General features: G+C 42.2%; 1 protein-coding gene across 3 annotated transcripts in view; it reads right to left on the bottom strand.

Annotated features, from left to right (window-relative positions):
- The window catches only part of IGF2BP3 (insulin like growth factor 2 mRNA binding protein 3), a 113,064-nt gene extending 90,727 nt beyond the window's left edge, over positions 1 to 22,337 (bottom strand). Inside the window, exons 1-4 of one of the 3 annotated variants that reach the window (XM_086853768.1) lie at positions 21,726 to 22,004; positions 21,496 to 21,555; positions 20,913 to 21,134; positions 19,627 to 19,687 (exon numbers count right to left, since the gene is read on the bottom strand). In XM_086853768.1, coding sequence (XP_086709894.1) covers positions 19,627 to 19,687; positions 20,913 to 21,087 — 236 coding nt within the window. In that variant the 5' untranslated portion in view covers positions 21,088 to 21,134; positions 21,496 to 21,555; positions 21,726 to 22,004. Of the gene's footprint in view, positions 1 to 19,626; positions 19,688 to 20,912; positions 21,135 to 21,495; positions 21,577 to 21,667 lie in introns of all 3 variants that reach the window. The other 2 variants (XM_086853764.1, XM_086853756.1) reach the window with 2 other exon arrangements.
- Between the last annotated feature and the right edge of the window lie 1,079 nt (positions 22,338 to 23,416).

The raw sequence follows: 23,416 nt of genomic DNA, 5'->3' as shown, positions 1-23,416 counted from the left end.
TTCAGCAAGCGCACAGGGTCAGAACTCCACACAGTCGGTGGAGAAAGGAAAAAGTATAGAGGATCTTCCTGGAAATACACTCCCATCTCAGGCAGTTAGCTCTTTCAGGATGCTTTCCATCTTTCTCATGACCCTGTTTGCTTCAGCAAAGTAGAAATATGCAAAGATTCTATAGCTTTTTTTAATCCCAGGCAGCAAAACTCTACAGAGGGTTTTGTTGCGTTCTGGTTTGAAATAATCTCAAGTTTTGTTACTTTTTGACTACTTGCACTCACACCAAGTGGGTAAAACAAGAAATAGTCTTTTCTCATCCCATGAAGGTATTTTATTACAGTAGTTTAATTTAATATTTAGCCCGCCTAGTCTTAAATCCTTAGTAAAACCCTGCCAGCACCTCTCATCAATGTGACTCACATAAGCCTTGCGTATGCACTTTTTCCAGTTTAAGCAGATTTCTTAATTACTTTCTCCCGTTCTAAACAGTCATTGCAAATACATGTCAACTGAAAAAAAAGTCTGGCCAAATTAGGTTTGCGCTCTGTATCATACTAAGGTTTTGGAAAGCTACTTACATTCACAGCATGTGAACAGGTATTCCCACTTGTTTCTCTCTCTCAAAGATACCAAATAAAAAGTGTTTTGGGTAAGAAGAAAAGAGACTTCTCTGGTTCCTGTACAAGGTTAGTCCATAAGCAATTGTTTGGCAATAATTTACTTTTCTTAAGAGGAATTGCACTCATTCTGGTTCTTCCTCTCAGATGCTATCCAGGTAACAGGATTCAGTTACTTTAAGCCATTGCTGATGACCATATGCCAACGTATTTATCCTGGGGATGTTGAGACCCAGAGCATTGTATCTGGGGGACATAAATATCTCTGCAACACTGAAAGCAAGTAAAACAAGCAGCCACCACTGTGCCCCTTCACCAGGCAAGCAGCATATTTGTGCTACATCTGTGTGCAGACACAGAAAGGGCAAAGTACCATAAAGATGGATAATTTACTAAAAGCCATTTTAGTGATCTCTGAAGGGGTAATCTCTCTTACATCAATACACAGAACAAACATGCACAGGGACACCCAGAGCTCCCAACCCACAAGAGTCCTCCACACATATGAAACAATACTAAACATGTCTTAGGAAAAAGGTGGTGGGAAAAAGAAAATGCTGAAATTGTGTCTTTTCTTCTTAATTTCTTTAATGTATACCCTTTCATTCTCTCTCTGCTCTCAATATATACACCAGAGTTTTTTCCTTCAATATATCAAGTTCCCCTTGATAAAGTTAAAAGGGCATCAAAATTGTCTATTTTTGCATTCCTGTATTAAGCATCACTATACCTTCACTAAAACAATCTCACTCTATGCTTTGTATGACACTTAGCAAAGGCAAATCACATCAGATTGCATCTCCCCTTTGGGGAAAATAATTTGAAATAAGAGAATAAAAAATTATAAAGCAAAGAACAATATAGTACCATGCTTTTGCTCACAGTCCCAATTTTTTTTTGTATCTCATAGATGTGTCGAAATTTTACTATTTCAGAGGGTAACAAATGCAAGCATCAACATGACTGCACTTCCACACAATTGTACCTACACTCTTACCAGACCCTTCTCATCATCCTCCCTCCCCCCACAGAGACATTCCTACTCCTTAATTCCCATTTCTCAACAATAACACCACTTCATAGTCTCTAATTTCAGCAGCCATATGAACTACACACAACATTAATGCCTTAAACCCACAGAGCACAAATGTACTTCTTTTAAACAAGAGCCTATGGAAAGAGACTTAGACACGTTTGAAAGGAGATCAAGTGAACATCGACAATGTTAGTCCATTCAACTGTTTGAACTCAATACCTATGGGATAGAAAGCAAATGGTCTACCTTTTCCACTCTCAAGAACATGTGAAGAGCAAATGCTTGTTCATTTCCTCCGTTCTAGGTCTGAAGTGCCATGCAGGTTACCTGGAAGAAGTCTTGGCATGTCACACCACGGGAGCAGAGTACGCCAATACCCACCAGCAGCGAGGGCTGGTACCCCCAGCTCTGCCTCCCAGCTCCACGTGATGCCATGCAAACCCACTCACCAACACAACCATTTCTCTCCCTGAGCTCCAAAGAATGGCACAAAGACAAAAATTGTCAGTTCTCAGGCTTACTTCACTGACAACCCAAACTGAACATAGACAGCTGGAGATGAAATGTTAAAAAAACACCACCCAGCAAAAAACCTTCTATGGAGTGTGGGTAACGCCATACGGTAAGAAATGAGTTCTGTATAAAAAGTCCTGACAGGAACAGCCATAGAAACAAAGTTAGCAACTCTTATAGCCAAATGGAAAACTGATGGTAATCAACTCAGTTTACAGGGGAAGGGAAAGAGGTGTCTTATTGTTTACTCTGCAGCCAGCAAAATAAAAACAGGCAAGGAAAACCCCACACAAAAGCTACCCCCACACAGAGTTCATTAGTTGCTCCCCCTCAGCAGGTTGTTTCAAGTAGCTGATGCTTGGGCACAACAGAGTGAATCAGTGTTTTTAATGCTCTTCTAGTGGGAAGAAAGGAAAAAGGCAGCCAGGCTTACAGGACAAAATAAGTGATCCTTAATTCTCAATTCAGATCAGTGTGGCTGGGGGAAAAAGCAGTAGCTTTCTAGTTACTGGGCGAGGGAGGGGCAATTGTCATTTTCTTCATGGTAAATGTAGGTAACGATACAGACTGAGCCACTGGAGCGGCTTGTCCTGCAAGAGGTGCTGCAGTCTTGCCTGTCCCTGTCTTCACACTGAAATTTCATGGGATTAAGCAATCTTTTCACTCTAAATTGTTCACATTTGATTCCTGAAAGCACCTAACAAACAGGAGTAAGTCCATTCAAATAGAGATTATTGAATGGACAGTCTAAGCCATCTTTTTCTATAAAATTTTGGATGCTCCTACTCATGCAGTTATCTAACTCCATGTGCTTTTTCCTAAAAAGTAGTTCTGATAAATGCAAAACCAAAGGGTCACACTTCCTACCTAAAATGAAGGAATTCTGAGTGTCTTTAAAAAATAAACTCAGCTTTAGTTAACTGACTAACGGAAGTGTTTATATCACTTATATTAAAAGGTATTTAATTTCTAGTATATATTACAAGGCACGCTGATGACATCGTTACTACATTTTGTCAAATCAAGACATTAGCTTGTGAAACAGCCAGTTCATCCTGAACTTACCTAGCAGAAGAAAGGAGAAGGGTTTCAAATACTGGCCTTTTATTTCTACACACTGATCTGGTCAGCACAATACTGGAAGAGGAAATGTTATTGCTCCAATTTCAGACCCAATTCAGCAATTCAAGCAGACAAAACTTGGCTAAGCCACAGGCAAACTGCAGCAATACTTCTCTTTGTGTTAACTCATTTAATCCCAGACCCAGATTTAAAAGCAGTCTATGCTACCACTCAGAAAAAGGATTTTCCATAAAATTTAGACAAAGAAAATTTTTTCTCAAAGCTCACGCAAGACATAATAGCTGGCTCCCAACTACACTTTTCCCCTTTCATCTTGCACATACAACCCAGCAAAGCAGCCGCTTTGGAGAGGTGCATTATCTCAGCATTCAGAATGAAAATATGACTCTTGGATTACCCCACAGATCCCTCTGTGCTGATGATCAGATTTCCTACACCGCCTGCGAAACACGGGGCTTGTTTACTACCCGAGCAGTCAGGAAGCCGCGCACGGGGCCAGCACAGCCGCGCAGCTCCGCGCCCAAAGCCGCGCAGCTCCGCGCCCAAAGCCGCGCAGCTCCGCGCCCAAAGCCGCGCTCGCACCGCGCCACGCTCTCCTTGCAGGAATAATTCCAGAGCTCTGAAAGAATCCACACCTCTGGGAATGGGCTGAGAGCTCAACAAGTACAGCCAGGAGATTGACATAGGCGCATCCAGGTCACATCATGCAAAACGGGCAAACCAGCTCCAGTTCTTGTGTTTATGTGGATTATCTGGATGGTAGGCTCACACCTGTTATCATTTGCTTTAGGATTTTAGCCCGACAATTCTTCACATCACTAATTAGACTAAAAATTCATTATTTGTGAATTCTCTTGAGTGGACCATAAAGGCATTTTAGAAAGAAAATTCTAAAGATTCTGCCGCTGCCATATTAATGTTGAATTTCACATTAAAAAAAAAACAACAACTTTACTTTTTCAGGTGTTGTAAATAGAAAAGGCTGTTAAGATTTTTTATTTTTTTAAATAAAGAATCAAACACTGCCATAAATCTAATGGAAAGTTTTACTGTCCTTTAGAAAATGGGCCTATCTTTGTGGCTTGTGACATTTATGGCTGGGTTGGTTTTGTGTTTGGCTCCTCCCCCTCTTTTTGGGGTGGAGTGAGAGTGTATGTTGTTTTGTCTAAATGGCACATTTTCTCTTTCCCTTCCCCTCTGAGCAGGGGTCTCCATTCCTTAAACAACTGTACTATGGAGCTGCTTTTGTTGACTACATTTTTTCAAGTTATGGTCACTTGTCATTTATTATCTCACCACACAACTAACTTGCAACTAACTGGGAAGTGGATGAACGTGAGAACAGTCATGAGGCGCATGAAAGATTGAAAACAAACACCTTTAAAAGCAAAAGGACTTCTAAGCATTCAAAAATATTTCCTTTACTTATTATCCTTATTGGGACACAGTGGTCAACTTTTATCTGTCTTCTTCCCACCCCTCATTTTCTTCAGACACCAAAATAGCTAAAGGCTTCTTTTCTCCCATCACCTGTTCTCCTAGTGCCCACAGGGCCCTGCTACTTGAAGCAGTCACTATTTCCATTACAAACTGGCTCTGAAAATCTACATCAGCTGTAAGAAGCAGCCCCAGACTGAAATTTGCATAGGGTTCCCCTGCAGTATGTGGCTATGTAAGGGGCTAGGGAGCAGTAGATTACAAAAAAAATAAAATTACTTTCTCTTTTTTTTCCCTCCCTTAATTTCCAGTGAATTCAGCTCCCTTTAAAGAGCCCAAGCAGCAAAAAGGGATAGCAAAGTATACTTCAGAATCATTTCTGAAGAAAAAAAGAAGTAGCATGACTGCAATAATTAAAAAGCCAACAAAATACTTTGTTCTAGGCAGCTGCTGGATAAAGCCTCACAGTGTTTTTATTTTGCACATGTTCCCTACTAGCATCTCTTACTCGGCAGGAGTTTGCAAACCAGTTAGAAATCCAATGGAAATAAGTGACACATAGCACGTACTATGCAAAATTTTGGCAACTTTTTTTTTTGGTATGGGAGGTATGGCACCAGATTAGATCTCATCTAACAATAACTCAGTGATTCACCCTTCTCAGACTGAAATATCCAAATAAAATTAGCAGCACTCGTAGACAAATTCAGTAGCCACCATGCTGCTGCGACCAACTGCTCAACCACGAGCCTGCGTGTGCAGAGCACATCGGAAATGCTTCCCAGATTCCTTACACCACAGCGATAGACAGGGAATCCAACCTATTTTGGTCTCTTTCAGGTCACACTCAAGTGAAACTACAGTTGTTCATAGTCAATTTGAGTTCACCATACTCTCCAGATTAAACAAATTCAGTTCTGGTTGGGGGGCATGGGACTGGAGGGGAAACAAAATAGCAGGAGCTGCTCCTCCTATGCATTTATAGCACTAAATTGCAAGACCTCTGTTACACAGTCTCAGCATTTGCTACTTTTTATTTTTTCTTTTTGCTATCAAATAGCAGATGTAAAACATTCAGGTTGAGAACAAGCTGCTTCAGAACTTAAACTGAGCGTGGCATTAGGGTAGTTCAGGGACTCATCCCCCTTCACCACCACCTCACTGTTTCACCCCACACGTGCAATTTTTAAAGAAAAGCCTGTTCCCTGCCTCTCTCAGGCTACTTTACAAAAACTGACACAAATTAATGTCCAATTCCTAAAAGGATCTCAGTAAATTAAGATTCCTGTGGGGTTTAGATAATGGAAACACAAACACTCATACTGCTGAAAACACCATCTAATTTCAAAAAGCTTATATGCTATAGCTAGAATAAGTGAAATATCTTCTTAGTCTGGTTTTAAGCGTGTATGTGAACTTCAGCTACCATACTGGCTCCCTGACATTTTCAAGTCTCTTCCACGATATAAAAGGATAGCAACAAGGGCAAACTACTTAATTTAGGCAACTGTATACATAAAAATATCTAAAAATACTAATAGTCCTAGTGCTTAAAAGACCAAAATAAACTAAAAGTAAAATTAACAAATTCACAGAGCAAATCAATACTTCCAAATGTACAGCCACAGGTTTCAGGCTCTCTCCAGTGTTTAGAGCCACTCAAAGTATTTAGAGTGTGTGTGCACACATGGCTTTCACTCTGCATCCATACTGAGTGAAACTTCCATTTTTATTCCTGCTTTTCAGAAATACATATATTAATCAACTTTGCAGGACAACAGCTTACACTGACGTGATAACTGAGCATTTGAAATGCTCATCATCTGATGTTCCAGCAAAGCCCAGCGATGACCTGCAGCTAATTTGCTTACATGACAAAACACTTTTTTTAAAATTAAAAAAATATTCTACCTTTCAATCTCAAGACAAATTAACAAAAAATTTAAAAGTAGTGGAAAGACAAATTATTTGTCTTAAATCTTCTAGACCACACTAACAGGATAAAAGTACAATACTCCACCAACCATCAGAAATGTAAAGTTTACTGTACATTTCCTATTATCTTTAAAATCCTTCTGTCTCAATAGCATCAGCACAATAAGCCTTATTAACCCAAGTTTAAAACAGACTTTTAAAGTATAAATTGACACGTGTTGTAGCCAAGACTGCACAGATACTAATTCTCACTTGGACGCTCTGGTCATTATTTCACTAGTACACTTTGTTGAACTAATGAAATACCAGCAAGAAGAGCACTCAAGTGCTGTCCCTTACTAATGGCAATTCCACGTGGCCTTAAACTGATTAAGTGACCTAAATCAGATGAGATATAACACCTTCACCAGAAGAGTGCTAGAACCCGTGGGGTTTGCACTGTCACCACCAAACAGCTTCCTTTCCTTTCTCTTGCCCTGTCAAAACCCAAAAGACACCAAAAGTGACCACTCTGCTGTTTAACTTATCATTTTTATGCTGAATGTCAATATAGGCAGAAATGTCTTTCTATAATGCCATTGCTTCTTCTATATTATTGTTACTTGCAAAGAGAAACAAGTTTGGTGTATGGTTTTTCAAACATTTTAACTTTTTTAGTAATTTTCTCTGAAGAATTCTCCTTCACAGATCTAATGTTATTCAATCACACAAAAATTTTGTGGACAGAACAGGACCAAATTAAATTATTTCATAGCTGTACTTTCAGAAAAAATAACATGTTATCTAGAAGACCTGCACATTCTCCCCTCAAAAATATACCCCTGAAGTACACAATGTACCATCCTTCAGCTGGTACATAGAACTAAAGAGATACACCTTGCACACATACACAATATTTTTTTACATTAAAGTGTGATCTAAAGACTGGTGACTGAAGAAAACTTAGCTTTTTTAATTGACACGTTTTAAGAAGTTGAATTTATGCAGTGATAACCATGAAAATTTTTCTTTTTTTCGCAATAAGTTTTGCATGGGTAAGTATAGCTACCCTAGTAAATCCCCATGCACAGTAAATAATTTGTACTGCCATAGTTAAAGCATCAGATTGTGTATAAAGAATCTTTTGCAAAATTTTATATTTACTTAATAGAAATGCTGTTAATTATATCTTGCATTAAACTTCATTTTTAAGAATTACCAAAACAATCTTCTGTGCTTTTGTCATAGCAGCTTTGATTAGTGCACACAGGCTTACATAGTATAATATATGAAAGCAATCCCTGAGCTTTCATACCAGGGCTTGATTAAAGCCTTAGAGTATCATTTCATTCTGTTCAACTGGAAAAGTCAACAACTAAAATTCAATTGTTCACTGACTTTAAATTATGCAACATTTTAATTCTACAATTTCTTTCAAAGGGAAGTTATACTGAAAAATTGCTTGTATATAAGAGGTGCAAGTGTATTTTCTTTAGCAACCTTTTCAGTTAATATATAATTTCCCCCACATTAGTAATATTATTTAAAAATCTGCCCTGACTTTTGGTACTAGTATATAGAGCAATTATAGGATAAATACTATCACCTTTTAAATAATTTCATTATTTTTAATTTCTTTTTCACAGAAAACAGAATATAGCACAGGTTTTGAGGATGAATATCACAGACAGCACTGACTTTTTCACTGCCATTGTAGATTTGAATACACTGCCTCGACCAGAGAACAAAATATAGAGTTTACAATTCTTCACTGGAAAGTACACTCTTTACATAGCATTTAACATTGACATTATTAGCTTACTTCACATTAAACTAAGCAAAATTGTAATTTTGGATTAGTGGCTTTTAAAGAAGAGAAAAGGCTTATATAATGCTATAGCTAACCAGTTAAATCATAAGTATAGTTTATAAGATAATCATCATTAACATCAAGATTATTTGCATTTAGTAAGCTACAAGTTGCAGTTTTAAAACGACATGGCATTTTGCAGGGTATTTAAATCAAGATTATGAACAAAGTTCATATGAAAGAAGACGATAATTTTGACCACATTTAATAAATTATTTATCAGATAATTAGTTTGAATTTAGTTTGTATACAGATGTGCAAGCTTGTTATCACACTAAGGTAGTAATTACTATCTTATTTTTACAATCATATGGTACTGATTTATAAACAGAGATACCTAAATTAGGTGGTACTTGCCCCCACAAATAGATGGAGTTGCTTTTACCTGAGAGCACAGTTTAGTATCATTTAAATATGCCTTTCAAAGCTTCTAAATTCAGCCATTCTATGTGCATATAGATATACCAAATCTAAGGATTTAAGAACATTTTTAAGAGAGCTGGAGAAAGTTAAAATAGCAAATTAAAAAAAAAAAAAAAAGAAAACTTAAGGAAGGCTGTGGTGTTATAAGATATTTAACCACAGATACAAGTCATCCTTCTTTGGGGGTTACTAACCACTTTTTGCTAATACTACTGCTTGTGGGTCTTCTTTACTCACCACCATCATCCCCCAAAGATCCAGTTTATTTCAAAAGATGCTGGCACCAGCTTCATTCCTAGTGCTGGACTGTGCAGTGAGACAAAACTACCAGTAACAACCAGAACAAAAAGCCCCAAAATAAAGCAATCTCTCCCTCTCCTCCCCTAAACCTCAAAGACAATCTTTAATACTTCACAACCACATACACATTATACACAGACAGCAAGGGAAGTTCACAGGAATTAATGTTAGAGGGAAAAGAGGTCAGGACACCTCATCAGCACCCCCAAATCAGGTCAAGCTCTCCTCATCTTGCCCCAGTCTCAACAGGTATGCAACACACCACAGCCACCTCCAGAAATTTATCACTGCTCAAATGCCATTTGTTCCCCTGGAATTTGCAGTCTTTCATCATAGCAAAACATGACTAAGTTTTAGACAGACGTTTCCATGCTTTGCCCTTTTCTTTCCCCCCCTCCTTTTACTGCCCTTTTCTCCCAAAGGTACCACCCATAATGATACATCTGTGAGATGTACACAAGTGAGAACTACGTCAAAGAGGAGATTTCTAGAATACAAAATCACATGTGATTTCCACCAGCAGTCTCTAGCTTAAAAAGTTAAGATTAACTTCAACTTTCATTTGAAAAACCATTTTTTGAAGCATTCCAGCACAAAACACAGCACGGCTATGCAGCAGGAGACTGACACAACCACATGTGTGGTGCTGGATCTGAACAGAAATCTCTGTTTCACCTTAAGATGCTGAACCTCATGCATGCAAAACCAGCAACAGCCATACTGGGTGAACTGTGTGGGTCAGGTAACGTGAGCCCAAGGGCCAGGAAGAAAAGGAATATACATTAAGCTTATTATTTGCCACAGAGGCAGGCAAAATCCAACCGCAGCCCGTGAATGTGACTCTGTGATTTTAGTGAAGCTAGTCAAGCACAAAGGTAGAGCAATCCTTATAGTTTCAAGACTTTGGTTAATGGCAAGTCTTCAAACTCTTTTCCCAAGATTACTTTCAAGAAAAGCTGGGTAGCTTCAGCTATAAGTAGGTTAAGCACAATTCTGCTCATGCTTTGAGTTCAATTGAGCAACTGCCATAAAGTCCAGTTGTACAAAGGGTGTGTACACCACTTTTATCTAAAGCCTACCATTCTATGTTAAATGAAGAATTTGGGACATATTTACATGTCAACAATCACTTCTTGTTTAAGAGTAGCCAGTGCAGAAGAATGGGTAGAAATTACATTATTTATAAAAATTCTCTCTTAAGTACATGACAGGAAGAAAATGACAATTTCTAGTTAGAGGTATATAATACACTCTAAATAAATACAATATATATTATATATTTTTATATATCATGTATATAATACTCTCTAAATAAATACAATAATACAGCAACCCAGAGCAAGGCATCAAATAGAACAGGAACTCACCATTTGCTATAAAGACTCAAATGATCACTGAGGAAAAAGTCTTAGCATTTAATAAAAAAGGATCCCCTACTTTTTAACTATTACAACAATAAGGGGTGTTTGGTTGCTTCAGAGGGTGGATTATTTATTCAAGTATTTTAGCAGAATAAGCATTCTGATACATCTTCAAATGAACTAGTATTGGCAGTACAAGAACAATTTTACACCACTCCTACTGAGTTCCAGAATTAAACTCTGAAAAGAGGTTTAGAAATGAGTACACAGTATTTAAAAAAACAAAAGAACACAGCAATAAGAGCTATCCATTCCTCATTTCTTTCTCATCCTATGTTAAAATTTTCTGTGCAGGTAGAAAATTCATATCATCAGATAGCAGGTATTGAGACACTGCAGCATTTCTCTCGGGTCAATAGCAGTGCCTCCTGATTAGCAATGGCAGTTTTTAACACTTTTGGTTAGCATAACACCAAGTTATGCTGCTGCCCACCACCACCTAGAACTTACTTAAATAATTGAGTTCCTATTAGCACAAACCTCACCGTGTGAGAGCTCGTGCTGCTGATCAGCACCAGCACCCACTGCGATCGATACCGCTAACAGACACTTAGCATCGAATCCCTCTGTCTTGACCCTGGTGAATAGCTCCCTCTGTACACCAGAGCACCGGTTTTCCACAAAGAAAGATGTGGTTCATTCAGGAATCCTGTTGCCTTGGTAGGAAAGACCCTTGTGCTCTCTACAGCACAGCAGCACAGAACTCTAACAAACCAGTAGCTCAGTGGTGAGGGGAGCTTGTACAAGCTGGTGCACAGTTAGCAACATCATTTAAAAAATTATTTCTTGATTAGAAGCAATAGTCCAAGATAGACAGCTTTTTCCCCCTAGCTGTTACCTGTGTAAGTTTGCTACCAAACTTTCTCCAAAAAATAATTTAAGGCATGTATATCAGAATTCATATTAAAAAATTATATTAATTATAAATATAGCTTCTTGTCATGGATTAAACTACTACCTAAATTCCTCTAGCATCCCACATATTATATTTTCTGAGCACTGTCCTAAAGAGACTCTTCTTTGAAATTTTTACTTTAGATGTAGGAGGAAAAATTTAACTATTCTTCCACACCAGGAATCCACCATCACAAAGAATTTCCCCATTGCCTATAAACCAAATAATCCACTCTATCACTAAAAAGAAATTTCTGGATTATTTGTTTTGTAACTCTTTAAAAAAAAAAAACTGTTTTGGAAAAAAAAAAAACAAAAAACAGCCAAGCAACTGGTGTCTTTTGCCTTTGCTAGGTGTATACATTTTTCCTATCAAAGCTAGAGACATACTGTCAATTCTGTTTCCAGGAGTCTCCCTCGTGTGATTCCCTCTGATGGCAGGGGAGAAGGGGCAGAGAGAGTGCAGGACCAGGCCCTAGGATGAAAGTTGCATGGAGCACCTGCACAGCACAACCCACCCAAGGGAGGGATTCCCCCACCCCTCCCCTTTCTCATAGCCAGCCCTCCTGCCCTGATTATTCCTGGAAAATTAGAGCCCAACTTTGATCAATGCATGCTAGATATTTAATGAATAATTCCAAATCCATGCCCAACAAGCTTTTTACTCCATCTCTTACTGCTCTTTAATATGAAATTTCAGGAAAATAAGTAACTGCAAACCCAGCTAATAACTTAAGCTTATTATTTTTTCCAACAGAAATTTTTGTTCACACACACGAGTTCCCTTTATTGGGAATTTTTATATGTGTGCTACAATTTTTAAGGCACCATTAAGATGAAGTGAACTCCATTTTTGAGGGAAAACATACAGAACCTGTACATTTAGCATTTAAAAATTAAAAACCAATTTACCAGAACAATAAAGCACTGCTATTTTCAAAGAGGAAAAATGTATTGGACACATGGTGTAGACTACATATTTTAAAATAACATTCCTAAAGTTCAGCTGAGCATGAAAGTTAATCTTTCAAAAGTGAACATTCAGCTCCAGTTGTGTTCAAGGGTATTGGTACTAGGGAAAAAAAAAAAAAAACCTAAACAACCCCAAAAAAACCCAACCTTACTATTTTTATAAATTCTCCAGATATTTTTAGCTGGTCTCTTCTTAAACTGCAAATTACTTTATGGTAATACAATCTTTTAAAATGCATATGTGGATATATATATACACACACACACAAGAGACACACATATACATACACATTCTCTTTGAAACTACTGATTGGTGAGAAATAATGCAGAGGCTACAGTCACAAGATAATCAAGACACTAAAAAATTTAAAATGGAGTGAAGCCTTTTCCCAGCTGAAGATCTTCCATTTCAAGAGTTTAATTTCTGTGCTTAGCCCCCATACCCAAGAAGAGCCGTATCCCTCTTTGACTCATTATCCATGCTCTTATCGGAATTTTAACCTGATAAAAAGCACAGGATACATCCTTTTGCATGTTAGCAGCAGTTTTCCATTCATTCAGATCTGCAAAGGGCCAGTTTGAGAGGATGCTGGTTGCCCTGCACTAAGAAGAGGCAGGCTATAGGGGAAGCACATGGCTGCTGAGGCTATGCTGAACAGGAGAGCTTTTATACTATGGGTTCCTCTTGTGCCAGCTGTCACGATAATACAAGTCGGCAAAATAACAATTAACATTATCATTTTTCATTCTGAAATGTCAGTGCCCTTGCAGGAAAAAACAAATGGGAAATCACCTTTTTTGGCACCACTCTTTTACTGCCATTACACATAGAGTATTTTAAAGTTTACTAGGGTCAATATTAGGGTGCACTTCATTTGCTAAGTATCCCACGATATATATCAAGATTTTCTTCTCTGTTAAATATTTGAAAACACACTCACAAACCAATATCGCAGATCTGGAAAGAAGCAAAACCAGGAGGTAATACAAAATTGCAATTTTTTGATACTTACCACAAACACACAGGAGCTCTTGCTCCCACACAAATTTTTCAAAACCAAATTACATATTCCAGTTGATGGTAAGGAAAAACTGTCACTGAAGTATCCAGATGGACAGACATGCCCAGAGAGGCTGGGTAGCACCAGTAAGTGCTGGACTAGCTGATCTCCCCAGCATACTCCCAACACAGACACACAGAGAGATTTTTGAATGGCACATTCAAGATTTTCATCACTTGGACAGCAGAGGTAACTCTCAGACAGCAAAGATGCAGGGTGAAAAGACATTCAAGTGCCTACACTTGACATGCCCAGGGAAAAAAAAATAAAGGAAAAAGTTTGGAAGCCTCAGACTAAAACTATAAAATAATGTTCAAGTATTTGGATTCCATCAAGTTTCAAGAAAAAATTGGGGAAAGTTATGGCTTTGTCTTAGCTTTCAACAGTAATTAGCATATAACTTTACATAATTCTACATGCTGCATCATTAGAGATGAAGAATGGACTGATGTGGAGACAGACCTTCTGCATGGGAAAATAAAAGTACATTGAAACAATGGTCTTGAAGCACTCTGGAGCTACATAAAGCACCTTGATATTGCTAAATGTACCAAACCTAGTCAAACTTTCTAATCCATCCCTCTCTATATACCAAACATGAAGTTGTCATCTATACTTGGATGACAGAGCATTCCATTTTTGTGCATGCTCTCCATCCGTTTACTGGTTCTGAATAATCGAATTTCAACAAAAAATTTTAGTCTTAAATTACAAGGAAAAAGGTCTTACATCAATATTGTCCTGTGCCTATCTCACTGGACTCACACAAGGATGAAGTCACCAGAAGAAAGAGTGTCTTCAGCAGTGGTCCACACCACTATGTGTATTTTACCAAAATACCAGAGCAATAAAATACTGAAAGATAAGATGGCCCTAAGGAGAGGAACAGGTTTAAGGAGTAAAGAATCTCTTTTTGTGAGGTTCCCTGAAGGACTAACCCTGTCCATGGCTAAGTATTAGGTATATTTTAATTCTGTCTGGGTCCCTCTCTCACAGGCATTATGGGAAGCATCACATTTTCTGTTAGGTAGGTAAATCTCAGGCCATTTAAAAATTTTTCAGGTCAAAACTAAGCATTTGAAGTCCACCCAGTAGCTAGCCAGCAGCCATAAAAGGACTCCAGCACTGTAGAGTCCTATGCTCTGCACTTAAAAGAGCAACTGAAATGAACACAGCCCCATTTTACAAAAGTACCACCTTCAAGGTCTCAAAAATGTGGAAAATATTATTACCCCATGCTTGAAGGGAAAAAAAAGGGAGAAATAAAAAAAAACCTTAAACATTTCCTGATCATATTTTTACTACCCTTGAATTACACTTCCAAAATATTAGTTTTTATTCCACCTCTTTAAAATTTACCATATCTATGCACAATTTAAAGTCCACTACAAGTATACTTCTCAGGGTACCTTCTGTAAAGTTAGGAAAATGAGAACAGGACCAACCTTTCAAGACACACATTTACAGCTATGTTTCACATGTTCCAGCTGATTTTTAAAAAGTGCAGCAAGGAGGGATCTTTTTTTTTTTTTTTTTTAATTAATGATCAAACAGTATGAGGAACTATAAAAATTAAATTTTCCACAACGTAAATTAGCATGGTTGGGGAAGATTATCTGGTTTTGTCATAACATCTCATTGTCTGTATAGGAATGGTTACAACTGGTGTTTCCACTCTAGTTGTAAAATTTCAAAGATTAAAACAAAAAATCTTCTGTTCACATCTGCAAAAACAAATGTGGAAACAGAATAAAAACTTTAAATCACTATGTGAAGTTTTGGCCCTTCACTCTCAAAAACACTCCGAGTTTGCACTGAGAGAACAGAAAAGAGAAAAAATACAGCTAAGAAATGGCATCTTTTCTAACATGTCTTCTTGGAGCATATTTCTACCTAATTGATATTTACAGAAGCAAAACTAATAATCAATGCAACTAATTTTTTTTTATTTTTTTTTAATAGCTATGACCATTGCAGCCACCATGCATACTTTAGCCTCACAAAACCGTTTCCCACCGTCTTGGGCACACAGGGCACAAACCCTCATTATACTGAAAATTAGCAACACAATCCAATTCCCATCTAATGGTCACCAGTGGAACACAGGTGGCTGCATGAGGAGTGCTTGGGGCCCAAATTTTTTTTTCCCAAATCAACCTTCAGACACCTCAGCATCAGAGGTGAAGACCAGCTGGCAGGCCACTGCTCTCCCTGCAGAGCAGCATTACTTACAGGGTGCAGCTCTGTTACCCACTTCTCCTGCTCCCTTCCCAAAAAAATTCCCCAGAAGGGACAGAATGAATTTGTTTTCTCAACAAAGAGCCCTCGAGGTGGGGGAAAAAAATAATTAACCTTCCAATTGGAAAAAACACTTTGTCATTACCACAGCTGAGGTGTTTGTGAGCATTTTAGGTACCTGAGGGCCCCAGGAGCAGGCAGAATGGATCAGCAGGTCTGGGTGGGAAGCCCACCTGGACATGGAAGCCAGGCCGGGAGGCTGCGCCAGGCACATCCCCAGGTGCCCAGAGTTAGCGCCTGCCCTCCCCCCTCGTTACGCACAAGTGACATCAGGGCCATTTGAATAATCAGATTGCAGCCTACATCGCCTTGTGAGATACCAGCTGCTCTTGGATTGCAGCGAGGTAGTACCCAGAGCCTCGCACCACAAGTTCCACGTACGCCATGGGCAGCCACCATCCTCCTCCCACTTTGTCAGGAGAAAATTCATCTAAGTAGTGGATGTGACTAACGGTGCCCTGCCTTCCCTCGCAGAGCGTGACTCGCAGTCAAAATCACTACAGTGCCTCCTCTAACTTTTGCATAAAGTGACCTAAACCCTTAAATATTGCAATAGCCTTCTTCCACACCAAGGGGTCTGAATGCAGAAATGCTGCATTCCTTTGGCATTCCCTTGAGATTTCAATAGTAAGTCAGGAATCTACTCCTGAGCTTATTAAATGCTTTGCACCTCCCCCAGAGTAATTCCCCACCCTTCCATCGAGAAAACCTTGACCAGGGCTCTTTTTTCAACCACAGCATATCTCCTTGTCTGTTTTTTAAATACTTCCAGGGAAGTGGCGGTGGGGGGCGGGAGGAAAGCCACACACAGGCTCTCCCCTTACTTCCTTCACAGCAGGTAGGAAGGCAATTTTGCAAACCTGGGTGTGGTGCCCACTTCAAATCAGAAGATCCAGCAAGGGCTGGAATGCAGTGACTACTGGGCCCAAGAATTCGCCCTGAATAACAAGCCAGGCACTCTCCATGTCCTCTAGATTCAGCTCAACTTTATGGCAACCCTAGCTGACACCACCTCTTGACCTTCCTTTATGTGACAAGGATATGGATTATCAAACCCTTACCCTTTCCTCCTGTGCACCTCAGCTGTCTCTGGAGAAAGATACCCACAAACTACCTTTGTGAGTGATAACATATTCACTCTGGTTAAAAAAAAAACAACAAAACAACCAAAAAAACAACAGAAACCCCCATAAAAATCATGTTTAAAGAGGCTGTGAGGAGGGGAGCCAGGAGTCTCCATGAAGCAGCCTCAAAGCAGCAGAGGTCAATACAATGTATTGAATAATTTTGTTGCACTACAAAACAACTTTTGCTCTTATGAAGCAATCATTTGACGAAACTATTAATTGTACACTCATGCTGAAAGACAGACTTGACGCATCCACTTTTTTCTTTTTTTTTTTCTTTTTTTTTTTTTTAAATGGCGTCACTTCTCCAGCCGTATCTCGCCCGCTGGAGAGCACAGGGCTCTTTGGAAAGCACTTCCCGGCCTTACAGCGTGCAAACACACTGGGTGGGCCTGGGGAGAAACAGCCCCCCCGCCACACCCCAGCTCTCCTACACCTTTCCCTGGTGCAAAAAAGACACAAAGACTTCAAATAAGTTACTTTGAAACCACCTTAACCACTTTCCGCAACAATACTCAACATTTGAAAACTGTGCTTTAACATGTAACAACTCTAAATATGCGCCTAGTAAGCCATGCTTAGAAAAACAAGGGGAAAAAAATCGCCAACTTTTTGACCCCTTTCCCCCCACCTCCACCCCCTCCCCCAAAAAAAAAAAAAAAATTAGACATCTATAAAAGGAACAAGAGAGTCACTATTACATATGGAGGCCACTGAATGAATTTTAAGTGGCTCTCTATATTAGATTTCGGGAGAGGGGGAGTGGAGACAAAGGGGAAGGAAGTACAGTCATGAGAAACACAATTTAATTTTCTGTTAAACAGTAGTATAAATCTGAACTATATCTAATGCATTCCAACATGATAATCCATGATGAAACAGTGTTTTAACAAATAAGGGCTTTGAGAGAAGCAATACGGGTACGCTGAAACAATTACATTTAGAATTTTTTCAGTATTCCTATATGCAGGCATTGCATGCCAAGAAAAGTGCTTTAAGCTCAGTGCAGAATTCTTTTCAACAAGTTACAGATAGATAAATGTTTCTGATAATTGCTAATTCACAAATATGACACGGTACCCAGTACAAAGAATGGACTTTTACACCATTTCAGCTGGCAGCTGAAAGAACAGAAAAATACTTTAAAACACATTAAACAATGACTGAAAAGAAAAAAAAAAGTTAGGGAAGCACCAGTGATTATAAATTTACGTTTATAAGAGTGTAATGAATTCCTTTTCAAAAGCATAAATAGGATGCTCTTTGTGCAAACTTAAGATTAGTAACAGCAAATTTATTTATTAGACTAATAGGAAATCACCAATTTTTATGTGTCACATGGAATTTTCTACTTAAATCTAAAAGTATATTCCATCTACAACAGTATTTTCCTATAGAAAATACAGGAAATATAGGCTATTGTAATTCAAAACTATATGCATTGCATATTAAAGAAGAGCACATACACCATATTAATTTTCAATGAAAAGTATCAAATAAATATAAAGATTCACATGTAATGAATTTGTCCAGAGAGGGGATCCCCCTTCCATTAACTAAAGCAAAAAAACCTCCATACTTTCTCAAGTGAAGCTTTCTTTTAGCACTAAATGGATGATCAAACTTCTAATTCTCAAAACACCATGCTACAATGCCCATCGAGACAGATAAACCATCTTTCCAATCAACTACCCTAAAAAGACTGTAATTTTAAAAATAATCCTGAAATAGTAGAAGCCCCTTGTAATAAAGTTTCACAGACAGACATACTTCCCAGATTGAATAATGGAGTGCAGGAACAAGCACGTGGAAAGTTTGATCTATTTTTTTTTTTTTTTTTTTACTCTCTAGTGCATGCCAGGTTTTCTATCATATAAATATTTGTGAAAGAAGCAGACTGAATTGCTATAGGCAGCATAAAAATACTACTGCTTAATTCCAAATATTGTTTCTTTACATGAGGCCAAACAAAATTACTGCCTTGCAAAAATTAAGCGTATGTTTAGAAATTAAGGATCCACAAATCCTGTCCTTACTGGGAAGGAGTCCTTCTCCTGCTGCTTCTATAGACCAGCTCAAAATAGCGATGATAAAATCCTCTCAAATACAGATGAGACTTCTACTATGTGTCTGTAAAATGCTGCAGACTCCAACATGGCAGGATCAAAAAAATATATAACCACCAGTATATTTACAAGGTGCTTTTTGTTGCTGAAGCAGAGCTCACGTGCTTGCCCGTTATACAGTGCACAACACCACATTTCATTTCCTGCTAGCACACAGATTTTAACTCTTCTCACGGAACTTTAAATTTTAAAATCTACGCAATCATTTGCCATCAGGCCACAATAATTTGTTTCTCCCATAGAAAGGGGTCCTTTTAAAAAAAATATTAATTAAATAGTAATTAATTGCTGCTGCCTAGCCAGGACTCTATATTAGAAATACATGGGGTGATTGTAGAAAACCGCTCGGACTGCACTGAGTGCACGCCTGTGGGTTTAAGAAAGCGGTCCATTTATCTACAGGGAAGAGAAACACAAACCTAAGCATTTTTCAAATTGCTTCTCACTGGATAACTAAGGGCAAGGGGCGGTGCGGGGCAGCGAGGGGGGGGGGTGGGGGTGGGGGGGGTGGGCTGGGGGATGTGGATAAAAATAAATTACCTTTGTCTTTTCGGGACCGAATGTTCAACTTCTATGAGTTTCCCATGCAGCTCCACTTTACCTGCCGAGATAAACAGAAAGGGGAAAATATTCGAGCGCGGCTGTGCGTCCCCGTCTCCAGGAGCGGGCTCGCAGGGGTGCGAAGCAGGAAACAGGAGCGCAACACGTTAGCCCATTCATCGGCAGCCGGGGCAGCGGCGGAGCGGGGCCGCGGCGCCCGGGAAGCGGCACAGCCCGGCGCCCGGGGCCGCGCCGCTGCCGCGGGAGAGCCGCGCTGCCCTCGGCGGGGCCCCTTCCCCCGCCCCGCGCTGCAAACAGCCCGCGAAACGTCGTGTGCGGGAGCCGGGCTGGGCCCCGTCTCGGGGAGGGGGAGCGGGGGCTCCGCCACCCCCCGCGCCGCCAACTTGGGGCGATTTTCTGCGCGGAAGCGGGCGGGAAGGGAGCCGAAGGGAGGCGCGGAGCGCAGCCCGAGCCCATCTCCTGCGAGGCAGCCGCTCCCCGCAGACCTGAGCCCATCTCCTCCGAGGCAGCCTCTCCCGGCAGACCTCCGCAAAGCCGCTTCACGCGAAAATTTTTTTTATTTTTTTTTTTTTAAGCACACAAAAACAGGATGTCGGGGCCGGGAGCCGGCGCTGCTGGAGGCGGTGATGGGTGCGTGAGAGCAGCGAAGAGAAACCGAAATAAATAGCAGGGCAGCGAGGGGCGGGGGGGGGCAGGCAGGGCTTCCCCCTCCCAAGTTTGGAACAATTCGGCGGCTCGCCCCCAGCCCCGCGGCCTAAGCCAAGCCTTAGGGAGCCTCAGCCCGCTCCGGGGGGGTCCAGCTGTGCCCGGGGTGGGTGTGTGCAGCCGCTGCCCCGCGCAGGGCTCCGCGCCCGCAGCCCGCCTCCGCCTCACTGCACTCACCGCCCCCCCTCCCCCCCAATGCAGCGAGGGCCCCCGGCCGGGCAGGGCTGGCCGCGGGGCTTGGAAAAACATGGGAACCGCCGCGCCGCGGGTCCCTGGGCCCAGGCTCCCGCCCCTCCCCGGCCACTCCCGGGGGGCCGCCGCCGCGTAAGCCCCGCGCAAAGGCTCCACGGCAAGGCCGGGCGGCTCCGGCCGCGCTCGGAAAACAACAGTTCCCACCTCACCTGGGGGCGGAGGGAACGGGGACCCCCCCCGGCCCCCCTCAGGGCAGCGGCGCGGCCCAGGCCGGCGCTGCAGCCGCTCCGCGGCCGCGGAACAGAGCGAGCGGCGGGAGCCGTCGGGGCTGCGGGGAGAGGGCGGGGGTGGTGGAAGGGGCCGCTCACCTGAAAGTGCCTCGATGGCCTTCATGGCCCAGCTCTCGTCGGGGCAGTCCACGAAGGCGTACCCCGTCTTCACCAGGAACTGGCCCGAGAAGGGTATCTTGGAGTCCTTAAAGAGACTTTCCAGGTCGAGAGGGCTGACGTTCTCGCCGAGGTTGCCGATGTAGAGCTTGTTCATCTTCCTGGCGGCTCGGGGAGGCGCGCACCGCGGGCTGCAACCCTCGTCTTGCGAGAGGAGGTGGGGAGGAAGGGGGAAATAAAACAAAATGCGATGGAGGAAGGAGAGAGCGAGAGAGAGAGAGAGGACAGGGAGAGGGAAAAAAAAAAAATCAGATCTGCAGCTTGTGTCCCTCCCTCTCTCTCTCTCTCAAGGGGTAAAAAAAAAAAAAAAAAAAAGAGGAAAAAAAAAAAAAAAAAAAAAGAAGAAAGAAAAAAAAAAAAAAAAAAGCGTGGCCAAACGGGAGCCCTAAGTGCCTGCCGTGCTACCCGGGCGCATGGGGGGCACGGGGGAAACACCCAGCGCCGGGGCCGCGGATGGCGCGCTGAGAAGAGGAAAAGGAGGAGGGGAGGGGAAAAAAAAAACTACTTTTTTTGTCTTGCCCCCAAGCCCCTTTGGCAGCAGCAGGCGGACTATGAAAATGTCACACTACGTGCATGCAGGCGCCGCCTCTCCGTATTAAAAAAAAAAAAAAAAAAAAAAAAGAGAGAGAGAGGGGAGGGGGGAGGGAAGGACGGAGAGAGAGAGAAAAAAAAATTACTTGAATATTCCGGCTTTTTGAATGAGCCACGTGTTCAAACTACAAATCAACTTCTCACGTGAGGAATCCCAGCTCTTCAATTAGCGAGTGGATGGGGCGCACACACACTCACGGAGGAGGAGGAGGATGGCTGGGGTGAAGGACGGGGAGAGGGGTGGGGGGAGGCTGGACAGGACAGGACAAGTTTAGAGAGGGCCGGAGGGCGGGGGAAATGGAAACCGGAGTTGGGTGGGCTCCGGTCTGCGCCGCCTCTGCCCTTCCGCCGGGGGAGTCCGCTCTGCGCGCCCCCTCCGCCCAAAAACGGCTGGGCGGCCGCACCTCCCCCCGTGTGAGCGGGGTGTGATCCCGGGGAGGGAGGGGAAAAGGCACCGCAATGCCCGCCCCCCCGCCCCGCTCCTCCCCCGCCGTGCCAGGCGGTGGGGATTATTCATCGGGGTCGTGCCTGGGCGATCCCGCTCCCCGGCAGAATGGGCTGGGGGGAGGAGGAAAAGGGAGAGGAAAAAGAGGGGGTGCGATGGCGGGGGGAGGCGGCCGGGGAGAGAGCGGGATCCGCTCCCGCGCAGCGCCGCCGCGGCTGCGTGCTGGGGGGCTGCGGGGCGGGGGCGGGGGGTCCCTCTAGCCCCGGAGGAGCCCCATATGGTAATGATCCCGCATTACTCGCGGTGCCCCTTGCGCTGAGCCTTACGGAAAGGAGAAAGAGGGGGAGAGGGAAAAGAAAAAAAAAAAAAAAAAAAGACAAAGGGGTGGAGGAGAGTTGGGGGATGATGAAGAAGAGAGTCCTGGGGCGAGGGAGCTGCCCGGCCCGGGGAGGGGCGGGGGGCCGCGCTCCCTGCCCATCTGGGCAATGGTGGACGGCGTGGGGGGAAACGCGAAGGCACCGTTGCCCTCGGCTGGTAACGGCACACAAAGGGATTTGGCGACCCCCCTCTTTTCCTCCCCCCCTCCCCCTGCCCGGTCTAAGGAACCATTCATAATTCTCCACATTCGTACAGATACAATGGTGGGCTTGTGGGGGAGGGGTTTGGGGGTGTGGAGCCTTTCCAGTGCAAACAAAACGTTGCCTGAAGATGAAGAAAGGATACGGAAATGAAAGCCAGCACTGTGTTTAATATAGCGATCTAGTAGGTTTTGTTTAATAATTCAACGCACTTTAGCCGAAGGTTTCATTTATTCCGTGGTAGGCTTCTTGTGGTTCGTTTTAATAGGTATACCCATGGAAAATGGTTAAATACTTTTATTAGTGAGCAGTGACTGGATTTCCACATGTCCTGTAGTATGTCTGGAAATCTGTAGTAAAGAGGAACGCTTCCTAGCATTGTGCCTAACTTCTAATAAGTGTACGATTAAAGAGGGGTGGTTTAAATCTCCTTGGAAGCCGTGCTGGGGTCAGGCTTTTGTTACGCACGCTGCGGCCGCCGCAGCTCGGCGATGGTGGTGGTGGTGGTACCCAGCGCTCAGGGGGTGAGTCAGCCGCTGAAGATTTCTCTTGTGCTGGTATGATGATGCAAGGAGACATGGCTCACCATGAGGCTGGAGCCCCAGACCATTGTGAAATTGTCAGGGGCTTGGGGGAATGCTGCAGCAAGTTGGAAACACGGCCCTTTTGTTGTGTGCATCCAAGCGGTTGGCTGACCAAAACCCTAATATTTGTGATTTCAACCCATTGTTTAATCTCAGGGTTATTTTAATGAACTTTTAATTGTCAGGTTGTGATTGAGGAAATCGAGTGTTTTGTGTTTCACTAATCAG

Source organism: Cyanistes caeruleus, chromosome 1 (assembly GCF_971803275.1).
Source record: "Cyanistes caeruleus chromosome 1, bCyaCae1.hap1.1, whole genome shotgun sequence".
NCBI lineage: Eukaryota > Metazoa > Chordata > Aves > Passeriformes > Paridae > Cyanistes > Cyanistes caeruleus.
The sequence above is the reverse complement of the archived record's forward strand: the minus strand, read 5'-3'. Positions and strand labels throughout refer to the sequence as shown.